General features: G+C 39.7%; 1 protein-coding gene across 6 annotated transcripts in view; it reads left to right on the top strand.

Moving 5' to 3' along the window:
* Positions 1-12,393, top strand: part of ripor3 (RIPOR family member 3) — a 69,555-nt gene that overhangs the window by 46,829 nt on the left and 10,333 nt on the right. For 2 of the 6 annotated variants that reach the window (XM_044213326.1, XM_044213318.1), the window contains 12 exons: positions 1,566-1,629; positions 1,718-1,761; positions 3,082-3,207; positions 4,140-4,315; positions 6,100-6,226; positions 7,553-7,713; positions 8,357-8,587; positions 9,673-9,769; positions 10,252-10,293; positions 10,482-10,745; positions 10,851-10,996; positions 11,096-11,261. In XM_044213326.1, the coding sequence (XP_044069261.1) occupies positions 1,566-1,629; positions 1,718-1,761; positions 3,082-3,207; positions 4,140-4,315; positions 6,100-6,226; positions 7,553-7,713; positions 8,357-8,587; positions 9,673-9,769; positions 10,252-10,293; positions 10,482-10,745; positions 10,851-10,996; positions 11,096-11,261 (1,644 nt within the window). The remainder of the gene's footprint in view (positions 1-1,565; positions 1,630-1,717; positions 1,762-3,081; positions 3,208-4,139; positions 4,316-6,099; positions 6,227-7,552; positions 7,714-8,356; positions 8,588-9,672; positions 9,770-10,251; positions 10,294-10,481; positions 10,746-10,850; positions 10,997-11,095; positions 11,262-12,393) is intronic. The other 4 variants (XM_044213336.1, XM_044213356.1, XM_044213346.1 and 1 more) reach the window with 4 other exon arrangements.

Here is a 12,393-nt window from a genome sequence, read left to right as displayed (position 1 = left end):
GTGTGAGACTGCAGCACGATGGACAGTGAAAGAATCTATTTATCCACAGAAAAATAACAGATGATGATCTGTATACATGCTTTACACGTGTTTGCATTTGATGATGCTGAACAATTTCTTTACTAGAGACAAAAGTTGAGAACAGATTCTTTGCGATCTGAATTATCACAGAGGTAGTCAGTAAGAGGGCTGTAATTGAAACATACTTGTATCCATCATCTCCACGCAGCAGAGGGCCAACACTCGCCACTAATGGTCACAGTGCTGCCAAAGCAAATAATCTGCTGTGTGAGTGATGGTCCCACAGTGATTCTTCTGTTTGCAGCCGCAGGCTAAGGGTCATTAACAGACAACTGAAGACTCTTTCATACCCTCTGTCTGTCTGTCTGTCTGTCTGTCTGTCTGTCTGTCTGTCATGTGGTGGTGCAGAACATTTAGTCTCTCTTTCTCAGACCCATCTAACAGTGATGCTGAAGTTTCCACTTCAGCATCGAGTGACCCTTCTACAGTATAGAGAGTATTTTTCACAAATGTAAGGATTCTTAAAAGTTAGTTACTGTTTGTCGCACATGGCCCATCATGTGTTTCCCATGTGTGGTTCTAAAATAGTTTACAGTAACATGGTTATTATTCCTTTACACCTGACACAATGCAAGATTTGTACTGTAAAATCATAGAAAATAAAAATATCCCCACCATTTTCCAAAATTAATTTCTGATGTCTGTGTGTCCAATAAGAAATCCTCTTTATGCTCAGTAAGCAAAAGTAAAAAACAAACAAAAAACAAACAAACACAACAGCAGTGAGTCTGCAATCTGTCCACAAAATGGCGGAGCCTCTTTATCACCTCCACTACATTTTATTCTCCTTTATTTAACAGGTCGTCTCATTGAGATCCAAATGTCTTTTTCAAGAAAACATATATAAAATGTGAGCATGGACAGAAAATCACAACAAACAATTTGCATACACATAACAGTGGTCAAGAAAAACAATTACAAGTAGCATTCAAAATGCCTTAGGATAATATTTTAAAATCCCCAATATAAATGAGAGATTTTAATTTCAAAACTCTTTGTAACTCATTCCATTTGTGAGGAGCTCAGTATTTAAAACCACTTTTTCCAAGTTCTGTTTGAACATGCGGTATAATATTATATTTACTGGATTTAGATGTGGTGTTTAAGTATAAATACTAAAGAGACCTTCAAACTGTTTCCTCTCAAGGTGTGAATATTCCCACTGCAGCTTTAATGGAGGGAAAGCATTACCAGCAGTTCTCAGTAGCTTGTGGCTTATTGTGTGAACTGGTTTAAATAAGGAATGCTGCCAATCCAAAACACCTGTTTTTGTTGTTAACTGAACCACAGCAACAGCTTTTTCCCCCCACAAGCAGCAGCAGCCAGTGACGTGGTAAAATGAGGAGAGAGACTGCTTGTCAGTCAGAAAGACAAATAAATGTGTTGCCAAATATCTGCTGTACTAAAATGTCCTTTGAGCAAAAAAGTGAATCCTTACCTGCTCTACTAAAATTCCACTCTTACCCAGTTTCTCCTCTCTGCAGGACATGTTATTTATGGAAGGAGAGTTAGAAATCCTCCTCGGAGAGCTGCACATCAAAATGAAAGGTACACGCACACACATCCAAAGAAGCAGTTTACGGGTTATCAGTGACACGTTATCTTCCAAGTATTTAACATGTGTTTTCACTTGCAGGTCTGATCGGCTTTGCTCGACTCTGCCCTGGAGACCAATACGAGGTGAGCTTCTCTATTCAAAGACGTGTTTGAGCCTGGCCTCACAAGCTTGATGATGCTTCAACATAACATTCTGTGCACCAGAGCTAGGTAGTATTAAAGCAACATGGTGGAAAATAAGGCTGCGGCGGTTAGGGGAGCAGATACAACACTTCAACGCAATCGATTAACCTCAACTTCAACCTTCGGTGTAGCCCATCACATAAAAGTAAGAAAGTATTGTCAGCTAAATGTATTAAAGCATCAAAAGAAAAGTGCTCATTATGCAGCAGAAAGGCCTCCATCAGTGTTATGTTTTTATGCATTATATTATTTGATGAATATTACTGATGCATTAACATGTGAGCAGCATTTTAATGTTGTAACTGGTCGAGAGAGAGAGAGCTAATTTTAACTCATTTATATACATTTGGGTAATTTAATCTTTGACAATGCATCAAACTTTATAAACTGCTCATAGGTTTTTTATGTAAAATCTTAATCTGCAAAGTAACCAGTAATTGCAGCTGTCAAATAAATGTATTTGTGCAAAAAGTACAATATTTCCTTTTGAAATGTAGTGGAGTAGTATGAAATAGCCTAAGCACAGTACTTAGATCTGACTGTAGCCAAATTAGTTGTACATGTACAAAAGGATCAGTTCAATCAAATCACACACAAAAGTATTTTCCCACTTTCGCTGGAGGTGAATGGGATATTGGTTTGTTTTACAACATTGAAAAATGACATTTGAAAAACTAAAACAGTAGCATTCCCTTGTAGAAGCAATATCCTTGTTACAGACCTTCTCAGACAGTCTGAGAACTATAAGGAAACAAAAGAAAATTGCCACCAGAAAAGTGCAAAAAAAAAAAAACTGTTTTTGGAAACAGAAGGTAAGGTTCACAGAAGGTTCAAATAACAAATTTAACAGTTTTGAGCTCTACATGTGTAATTTCATCCACCTCTACTGTATATATCTTTTGTAGCTTATAACTACAAAAGTCTCTACGGCATGTATCTCAAAACCACAACCAGGAACATGTGTTTCTGTGCAAACTGGATGAACCCTTTAACCTTAAACATTAGGTCAACTTGTTTGACCTTAGAAAAGGTATTGTAAGCCCAAAGTTGTACTTTGTTGATATTGAAGTGATTTAAGTACAAACAGTTTCCTCCCGCTGAAATATCCCAAACCCTGTAGACACAGTATTTCTGTGTCTTTGGTTGGAGGGAAATCTTTTTAAACAGTGACCCTGAACTGAATGAATGATTTACTGACTTGTTTCATGAGTCATGGCCAGTGATTGGTGATGTCATGTCTCTACGATGTCACATGACCAGGTGGTGGTGCGGCTGGGCCGCCAGCGATGGAAGATCAGAGGGAGGATCGAATCAGACGACACACAGTCCTGGGACGAAGAGGAGATGGTCTTCCTCCCGCACATACATCACAACTTCGAGATCAAGGTTACAAACACACACACACACACAGAAATACACACGTATACACATGCACAAACACATGCGTGCACTGTTAAAGATGTATTCACATTCACATGTATATGTATTTTCATGCAGAGGATGTTTTTACTGAGGAGCAGTGGTGGAATATTACTAAGTACATTTACTCAAATACTGTACTTAACTACAATTTTGAGGTATTTGTACTTTACTTGAGTATTTCCATTTTATGCTACTTAATGCTTTCCACTCCACTACCTCTCAGAGGGAAATATTGTACTCACTATATTTATTTGACAGCTATAGTTACTAGTTACTTTGTAGAGTAAGATTTTACTACCTAAAAGTTGCGTTATACTGACAGGTGTTTCTATTATTTTGTCCATCCCATGTAATATCAGTGAGGGAAGGCTAAATAACAGGAACACCACTCTGTATAATGCAATACAGTTCAATAGCACCACAAACGCTCTGAAAGTGTTTCAACACAAACTTAACACTGAGGATTATGAAATATGCATTTTATTATTATTTACACAACAGTAAATAATATAGTTGGACTTATCTCCACTTTGACCAATTACAATGTTAAAATGATGTTTACTCATTGATGCACACTGTGATAATACAAAAATATCATATTTACAAATAATAGGACGCACTGCAAGGTGCCATGCTGCATAATGAGTACTTTTATTTTTGATACTTTAAGTACATTTTGCTGATAATACTTTTGCTTGTAATGGAGATTTTTACATTGTGGTATTTCTACTTTTACTTAAGTAAAGGATTTGAATACTTCTTCCACCTCTGATTTTGTTAAGGGTATTATGGGTATAATGAGTTTTCTCTAGTTCCTTTTGTGAGATTTTTGCAAATTTCATTTTACACCATTTGTGCATTTTATTGTGTACCAGATATCTGGTTTATGTGTGCAGGTATCTCACCCATCAAATCCCTTCTCTCAGGTGATGGAGGCGAAGGGTTTGGGTTGGCTGCTGGTTGGCATGGTGACATGTGCGAGCGCAGACTTCTTTGTGGCGAGGCCCCAGCTGATGTTGGTGGACATCACGGAGCTGGGAACCATCAAACTGCAGCTGGAAGTCACCTGGAAGTACGGACACACACAAACACAAATAAGAATGAATCAAGAAAGACATGAAAGTCCTCTGTTCACATGTCCTGATAAGAAAATAACAGATGAGGTGGTGGCAAAGAACACCATGAGGAGAGTATTTGGTGGGAAGGTGATGAGTGGTGAGATGGAGAGGAGTGAAATCAGTGATATATCCAAAAAAGGAAAGTAGAATAATTGAATGATATGACGAGGGAATGGGTGTGGACAGCTGTGTAAGGAAATTAAATTTGTACCGTAAAATATGAGAACGTCTTCTCTGAACTTTTGTCTCGACCTCAGAAGTGTGGCCCCTCGCTCTGTCCTGTGTAGATATCAAGTGATGATTCACATGAATGACAAGTGCAGCTGGTGCACAAACCCATCAGATTCTTTCCTTTCATACAAGAAAAAGGGTGAACGAAGAGGTGACAGAGTGAACGATTGCTGCTGGGAGAAAGATGGAGGCAGAGAATGAGACAGAAACGTTTGCTTGTTTTTCTTTTCTCTCTTTGACTTTATTTTTTTATTCTTTTCTGAAATTTCAAACAGCTTCCTTACTGTTATTTTTACACATGTTCACTGCAATAAAATAAAGCCAAGCAACAAACATCGTGATGTAAACAACAACAACATCCTCGACATCCAGCCGTCCTGCAGAATCTGTTATTTTCTTCATCCTCTGCCTCTGTCTCCTCTGTACCTCTAACCTGAGCCAGCTGTCGCTGAGCAGCTCATTGAATACAGTGTGCACATCATACACACACACGCACGCACGCATGCGCGCACACACACACACACACACACACACCCTTGCACCATGACAGATCACATTTCAGGGTTTAGAGAAGCCAGGTGGAGGATGTTTCATGGATTGTTCCAGGAGAGTTGGAAAATCACACAAACACACACAAGGCTGCTGAACGCACACACTCACAAAACAAAACAAAAGACTGCTGTGGCCATACACGCACACACACAACATAATATAATTCTGTTGAACCCTTAAATGAGTCACATTTCAGTGATTTCCATCAGTGATTCTGCTACATATAAACTCTTATAACCAACATGACAAAATGTGTTCACCAAATACAAGAATATAGCTGTCGGCAGCCATAGAAGATGGAAATTTGTCGGTTCAAATCTCAGACTGATGAGAGAAGCTGACTTTATAAAAAAGTCAGTGGACATAAATAAAAGACTGGCTGCACTGCAAAGCCCCCAGGTGTGAATGTCTGCAACCGATGAATATAAAGCAGGATGTTGTTGATGAAGAGCTTGCACGCTCTAGCAACCTCCCACATAAGTGTTCAAAGTCAAGGCTCCCAAAAGATCAAAATGTCTATTTACAGACACTTGAAGAAAAATAGCTAATTATTCTGTGTAAATGAAACAAATAAGCTCAGTGAGCTCAGGGGTCACTGAAGTTACACTGATGTGATCCATAAAAGCACAAAATCTATTAATTTACAGGGACTGTGACTAAAAAGTTTCAGGTTTTTCTCCTATACGGTACGCACACACCACACCATCAGGGTTTCCACAGTGTGAGGAGATGTACAGAAAAGGCCGTGAAATTTTTCATGTCTGGAAAAGCATTAAAAAACTCATGAGACAAGCTGCAAATATTAAAGTCAGCAATATTTATTCATATGGATGAAATGTATGGAAAATGTGTTGGGCAGCTGTAATATTTGTGTGTAATGTACATTTATAGTCATATATATATATTCTGTGAGTTTGTGTGGTATCTAAATGTCTGTGTGTATTTGCACTTGCAGTCCGTTCGACAGCGCTGAGAAGATGAGGCCGCTGTCTGTCAGCAGGCAGTCGGTGTCCAGCAGAAAGAGTTCAGTTTACAGCTGGACGGCACCAAGCACCCCCTCCTTCTCCGAGAAATACTTTATAGTGAGTATACAGATGGGCTCACACACTCACAGCCTCTAGAAGTTTCTGTGCCTAACCTTAGCCATAACCACTACACGCCTAACCCCGACCCTTTCCCTGCAGTACTTTAAGATTTAATGATTTTTGTTGTCTGGCATTTTGTCCCCAATAGAGCGACGAGTCTGCACAATGTGAATGTGTAAATAGATTAATGTCTCGTTACACACATACAGGAAAACATAGTGCTATACATACACAGATTCATGCATATATACAAATATTCATGCACGCTCGTCCTTAACACACTGCACTACAGTGCGCATGTACTGGTAAGTAACCAGTATACCCATGATACATCTATCTGATCCCTTACCCTTTTCAAATTCAAAGCGCTTTATTGGCATGACCACAAGATACCGTATTGCCAGTTGTTTAACAATTGAGAAACAAAAGAAAAGTGAGTAAAGAGTTTTTAATATGGACCCACAGCAGCAGTTTTATGATTTCTTTCTGGAAAAACACTGCAAAAATTCTTCTGTTATTTCTTAAATTGTATAGATCATATTAGGATTTGATCATAATATGGTCTATGACCACTGTGCAGTAAAACCTATATTTCTCTTTCATATGACTGAAAGTAGAGATGATTATCAAACTGTTCCTTTTGGGGCCGAGCAACACTGTCAGCAGTTGTGTAAATGTGCATTTGATGTGTTCTCTATACTGTATATCTATGTACTCTCTCTCTCTCTCTCTCTATATATATATATATATATATATATATATATATATAGTATATATAGTAAAACTGTAAAGTCTTCTGTTATGACGCCTATAATGTTCAGTTTTTGTTGACACTGTCATAGAGGTGTTAATTCAATTATGTTTAAGCGTTGAGGTCATAGTGATGCTTTTGTACTGGATTGCATTATATTCAGAGGTGTTTCTATTATTCTGTCCCCCTCATATTTGTAACTAGGGAGGACAAAAAACCTCTCAGTATAATGTAGTTCAGTAGTACACACATTTCAGACAATGTCGCCAAAAACTGAACATTATGAGATTTGTAAAAATAGATGTTATGGCAGAGCTGTTGCATTAGCTTGCATTAGACTGTACAGGTGTACCTAATAAAGTGGCCACTGAGTGTATATATGAAATTGAACTTATATTTTATTTTTGTATTTCTAGTTTGGCTAATTTAAAGTTAAAAATATATTTCATCAAATGTTACCCTGCCGTCGAGCATTTAACTGTGAAAATACGACTTAATTTTCAGTTTCAGCCTACAGTGGCTTTAAAGTTTGATATTTACATCGACATGGGGGTCTTCTCCCTCCTCTGCAGTCGATGGTGCGTGAGCTGCAGGATCGAGAAGGTTCCCTCCCGTCTCTGGTGTCTAAAAGTCGACACAACAGAGGAGGCGTGTCTCTGCTCAGCTACCTGTCCAACCCGTCACACACCGCCATCACGTCCAATCACAGCCCACTAAGCCCCTGCACCCTGAGGTATGTAGCTTATGTTAATGTATCTTGGTGGGGTTTTTTCATTTACAAGGAGGCAACATAATGTACAGTGCCTGCAGAGATTATACTTAAATTAATTAATTGTTGTTGATTTTATGGGATTCATCAGTAATAATAATAACAACAAGATTTGATAATGCCAGCCTTGTCCTTTAAAGCATTCCCAACCTTTTTGGCTTATTACCCCATAAAATGAAGCAATGTCTGTTGTTACTCCACATCACAGGTGTGAAAGAGTCATTTTTCTTTCTCATATTGTTTAGTTTGAAGGATTTTGAGAAGCCTGAAGAGGTGAACGTATCCAATAATTCACAAGAAAAATTACAGAAAAGTTGTTTTAAAAAAACAAATAAACATAATTTGTGTGAAAGAATCTCCAGGTTGGGGGCCATTGCTTTAAAGGAAAATTTTTGGGGGAAAAGCTTGTTCGCAATCAAACCCAGAGTTAGATAAGAGGATCAATATCAATTTCTTCTGTGTGGGTCCAATAAAGCGATAGGTTTGGGACATGTACGCATGTCAGGGGCACCACTGATCTCTAAGAAATAACTCTAACTATAGTATGGAAAGGATTCATGTTTCACGACTGTGATTTTATGCCATATGAAAATCAATTCCTCCACAGTCTCAGGCGGACTCACAGCTACCCCTTCAGCCACAGTCAAGGCACCAGTCTGGGAGGAAGCCAGACTCAGCTGTCCCTCGGGGAGGAAGGATCCCTGGAGGGCTCCACAGAGGAGAGCGAGAGGAGGAAGAGGATGGATGAGAAGGATGGAGAGGAGGAGTGGGGAAGTGTGTTAGATGCTCCCTCTACGCCAGCTGAGAGTAAAACAGGTTCCCTGCTGGCTCTACAGATGTGAGGATGAACTCAAGAGCAAATAATGTTTAATCTATTTTACTTGTATGCAAGTGCTGCCTGTGACAGTGTCATTTTTAGATAATCCAGTGGGCTTCAGTTTATGTTAATGATTCAAAATCATCTGAATTGGAGATACATGGTTTTCACTGGACAGTGACAAAATGCTCCTCTCTGTTAGAGTGGTTTGTCTGTGTTTGGCATATGTTGTCTTGTTTTTCCAGAGCATCACTTTCACATCAGCTATAATCAATATTTTTATAGTAAATGACACTGTGAAAACAATGTGACAATGTAAAAGGTGTCTCTGGCAGTGATGAAGCTACAGAGAATTATCAGCTGAATCTGCAGCTCTCCTCGGCTTTACGGAGCTTTATAGTGACTTTCAGCTCTTTTTTTTTTCTGTCCGGCCCACAACTTTACCGTTCTGGTTCCCTCTCAGCTCTCATAGCGTCATTTTCAGAGAAAAAGCTGTGAAAAGCCGCTGTACACTACCAGCTCAGCAGCAAACAGCAGACAGACACAGTTAGAGACTAGCTGGTGAACATAGTGGAGCATTTAGCAGCTAAGGAGCCAGATACTTCACTCAGGAGGTGGTGGAGACCAAAAACAGAGCTAAAAGAGAGAGAATATTGAACTTACATTCATCAGGTGACACAAACACGACTCCTAATGAATGATCATGTTGTTACTGCTGAATGTACAAATAAGTAACTGTTTGCTAACAACTTAAAAGGTGATAATATGTCAATGTTGTGTTCCCAACTTGTTTCTGCTGCCCCCAAGTGGCCAAAAAAATCAGTTACTGCAGCTTTAAAGCTCTGTTAGTTGTCTCATTTTCACATATCTAAGCGTGACAGTCAGACCTCTTTAATAGCTAAAACATAATACTGAATGTCTATTAATTTAATATGACCCACCTTTGTATCGTGTGTATGTGTTTGTAATAGAGTTTTTGAGTTTAAGTTTGTACAGTTTTTGAGTCTTTGTCAGTCAGATGTTTCAAATATTTTGTCTACCTTCTTCCATATGTCACCATGCTAAATCCTGTACTAATACTATTACACGATATTTCTGTAATACAGGTCCAGCACTCCTGACATCCTCAGAAAGAACACCGCTGGAGAACCAGACCCTGAGACACACAGTGCAGTGCTGGGACAGGACACTGTCACTGTTCAGGTAAAACAGACCTGAAGGCTTCACTTGGATCATTTACATTTACAGAGCTGAAGTCGAATTCAGCACTGAAATCCTGGTGCAAATAAAAATAGCTAGAGATACGATCCTTCAACCACAGGTCCAGAGTCTGAAGTGTCACTGACAAGAGGGCAACAAAACAACAACGCCCACTGTTTGTTATGTATGTAAGCCCACAAACTCGGGTGGTGTCTTGATGCCCTTCAGCTCTTCAGAAAAGTGGCACTTTCATCACATTTGCTCCTGGAAGCGGCACATCTCAGCTACTGCGCCCTGACTACTTCTTCTGTCCTGGACCTTGCTTTTAGGTTTTATTGGTGTGTTTACATGTGAGTTTAAAAGTGTTTTGGTGGCCTATGTTGTGACGACTGTCACCGATTTCGCTTTTTAATGGCTGATAACAATAAGCTACCAATATTTTGTGGTCTACCAATATCTAATAATAATGTATCTTCAATTTTTAGGGGATTTTGTATCTGACACAATTTAAAATGTGTCTACTAAAGGTACTATTTTCTAGTCGACCTTCTCATCTCTTCTCTGCTTGTGTTCTCTGTGCTTCTCTCTTCAGTTCTTGTTTCTTTGCCTCTTTTTTATCAAGTCTTATTTCTCCTCTCTTCCAGCTTGTTTCTTTTTTTTCTAGCTCTCTTCTCTTGCTGTCACATCTCATTAAATATCTCCACGTTTGTTCCAGGACTTCACAGAATGTCAGTCATATTCTGCCCCTGCCTCGCCCACACCCACTGCTCAGTCCCCAGCTGTAACCCCTTCCTCACCCACGACCGCCACTCCGACCCCGGGGAAGCCGGGGGTGAGCGGTGCCCAGCGCAGGGCCCAGGCCATCAGGCTGGGAGTCCTGATCCCAGAGCTGGAGAAGACATTACAGAACCAGAGCTGCTCTGAGAAGGAGCTGAGAGCCCTGGACCACCAGATACTGCACCTGGCAACCATACTGAAGGTACCTGTGTGTATTTATACATATACACACACCTGTACGTGAACATACTGTGTGTGATCTTTACGTCCTTTATCTTTATAAATGTGTACATGTGTTCTCCCGCAGAACGACCTCTCCCTGTTGAAAAGCTCATCATCAGAGGAGACTCTGGCTGTGGAGGAAGTCCTAGGCAGCTTTGACTTCCTGTCACATGATTTCAACGCAGATGATGACGCGTCCTGTTTGGGCAGCATGAGACAAAAAGACAGTGGGTGCGTTCATAGACAGACAGAAGAGAATAATCGATAAAACACTCAACGCTGACTTAATGTGAAACAACTCCTCTCTCCTTTTTTATTTTTATCCATCAGCATCAGTTCTTTCCAGCAGAGCACTCTGAGGAGTCTTGCCCTCCTCTCTCAGAACAGCCAATCAGCTTCTGAGGAAGAGTTGGTCATCGCCCCTCTGACTTCGGGGAATTGGGGTCTTGACCAGGCTCTTGAGACTCACCTGGATATATGTTGCATCCTGCTACAGGTACAGTATGTTTCTGTAGCATGTCACAAGCTATGTTTACAGTAACCAAGTTTTTGGTGTTCACAACTTTTCTATGATGACACATTTCATACAGAAATAACCTTTTATACAAAGCAAGAAAACAAAACGCATCAAACCCTTTTTGAACTTATTGTGCATGTCCTGTCTCTGAAGCATGTCCTCAAATACCTTAAATGCCAAGTTGTGTACTTTAGAGCTGCTACCTTAGAAGGTGAGATGAGAAGCTGGCCTATAGTGAAAAGGGAATTACTAAGAAGTAGAAGTATTGGTTTTTGGGGGAAAAAATTGCTTTGACAGGTGTGTTCAATACCAGCTGTGAAAGTTTATTTCTAAAAAGTGAAGTGGAGGTGGAGGGAGAGTTTGTGTATTGGCAAGACCAAAAGAAACCAACAGAATCGGTCGTTTCAGTAAATGCCCCAAAACGTCACTTTACGTTCAAGTGACGAAGCCCTCTAGCTGCTGTTGTAATTATGACTCTTGTACATCAGGAGCAAAGGAGGAACTCATGACGTTATTTTAGAGCCACAAGTCCACAGAGGAAGGTCAGGGTGGATGGATGAGTCAACAAAACATCAAACTTTAGACGTTTACTGTTTCCAACTAACACTCAGTGTTGTTGTTTTTTAATCTATGGCTTCGTTGTGTAACCTTAACCAAGTGGTTATTATTAACCATAACGCTTGTTTGTGCCTAAACCTAACCAAACCTTAACCATTGTGTTGTCACATCATAACACATTTAATTTCCAACTGTGATTGGTAACCGTTTTGGAAGGCACAGACGAGTGATGTCGTCCTGCCGATGGTGGCGTCAGATCAGAAAATATGTTGGGGCATGGACAAACAACGCATTTGAAGTACTTGTTGCTATCGGCTCATATCTGTATCAGCTGTTGTGATCCAGATTTTGGTTGCTGTTTTTTTTTTTTTGTCTCTTCTATTTTGGAATGAACATGAAAAGTAAAAAAATGAGAATTATAAAAGAAGAGATGTTGCAGACAGCTTGCAGCTCAGCCCGAAGTCTGTGGTCTGGTATCCAATCACAGGCCAAAAATGATGATACTGGACTATTCTGCGAAACTCTGGATTACGTTTAATGAAAACATCTAATT

Source organism: Siniperca chuatsi, linkage group LG2 (assembly GCF_020085105.1).
Source record: "Siniperca chuatsi isolate FFG_IHB_CAS linkage group LG2, ASM2008510v1, whole genome shotgun sequence".
Lineage (NCBI taxonomy): Eukaryota > Metazoa > Chordata > Actinopteri > Centrarchiformes > Sinipercidae > Siniperca > Siniperca chuatsi.
The sequence above is the reverse complement of the archived record's forward strand: the minus strand, read 5'-3'. Positions and strand labels throughout refer to the sequence as shown.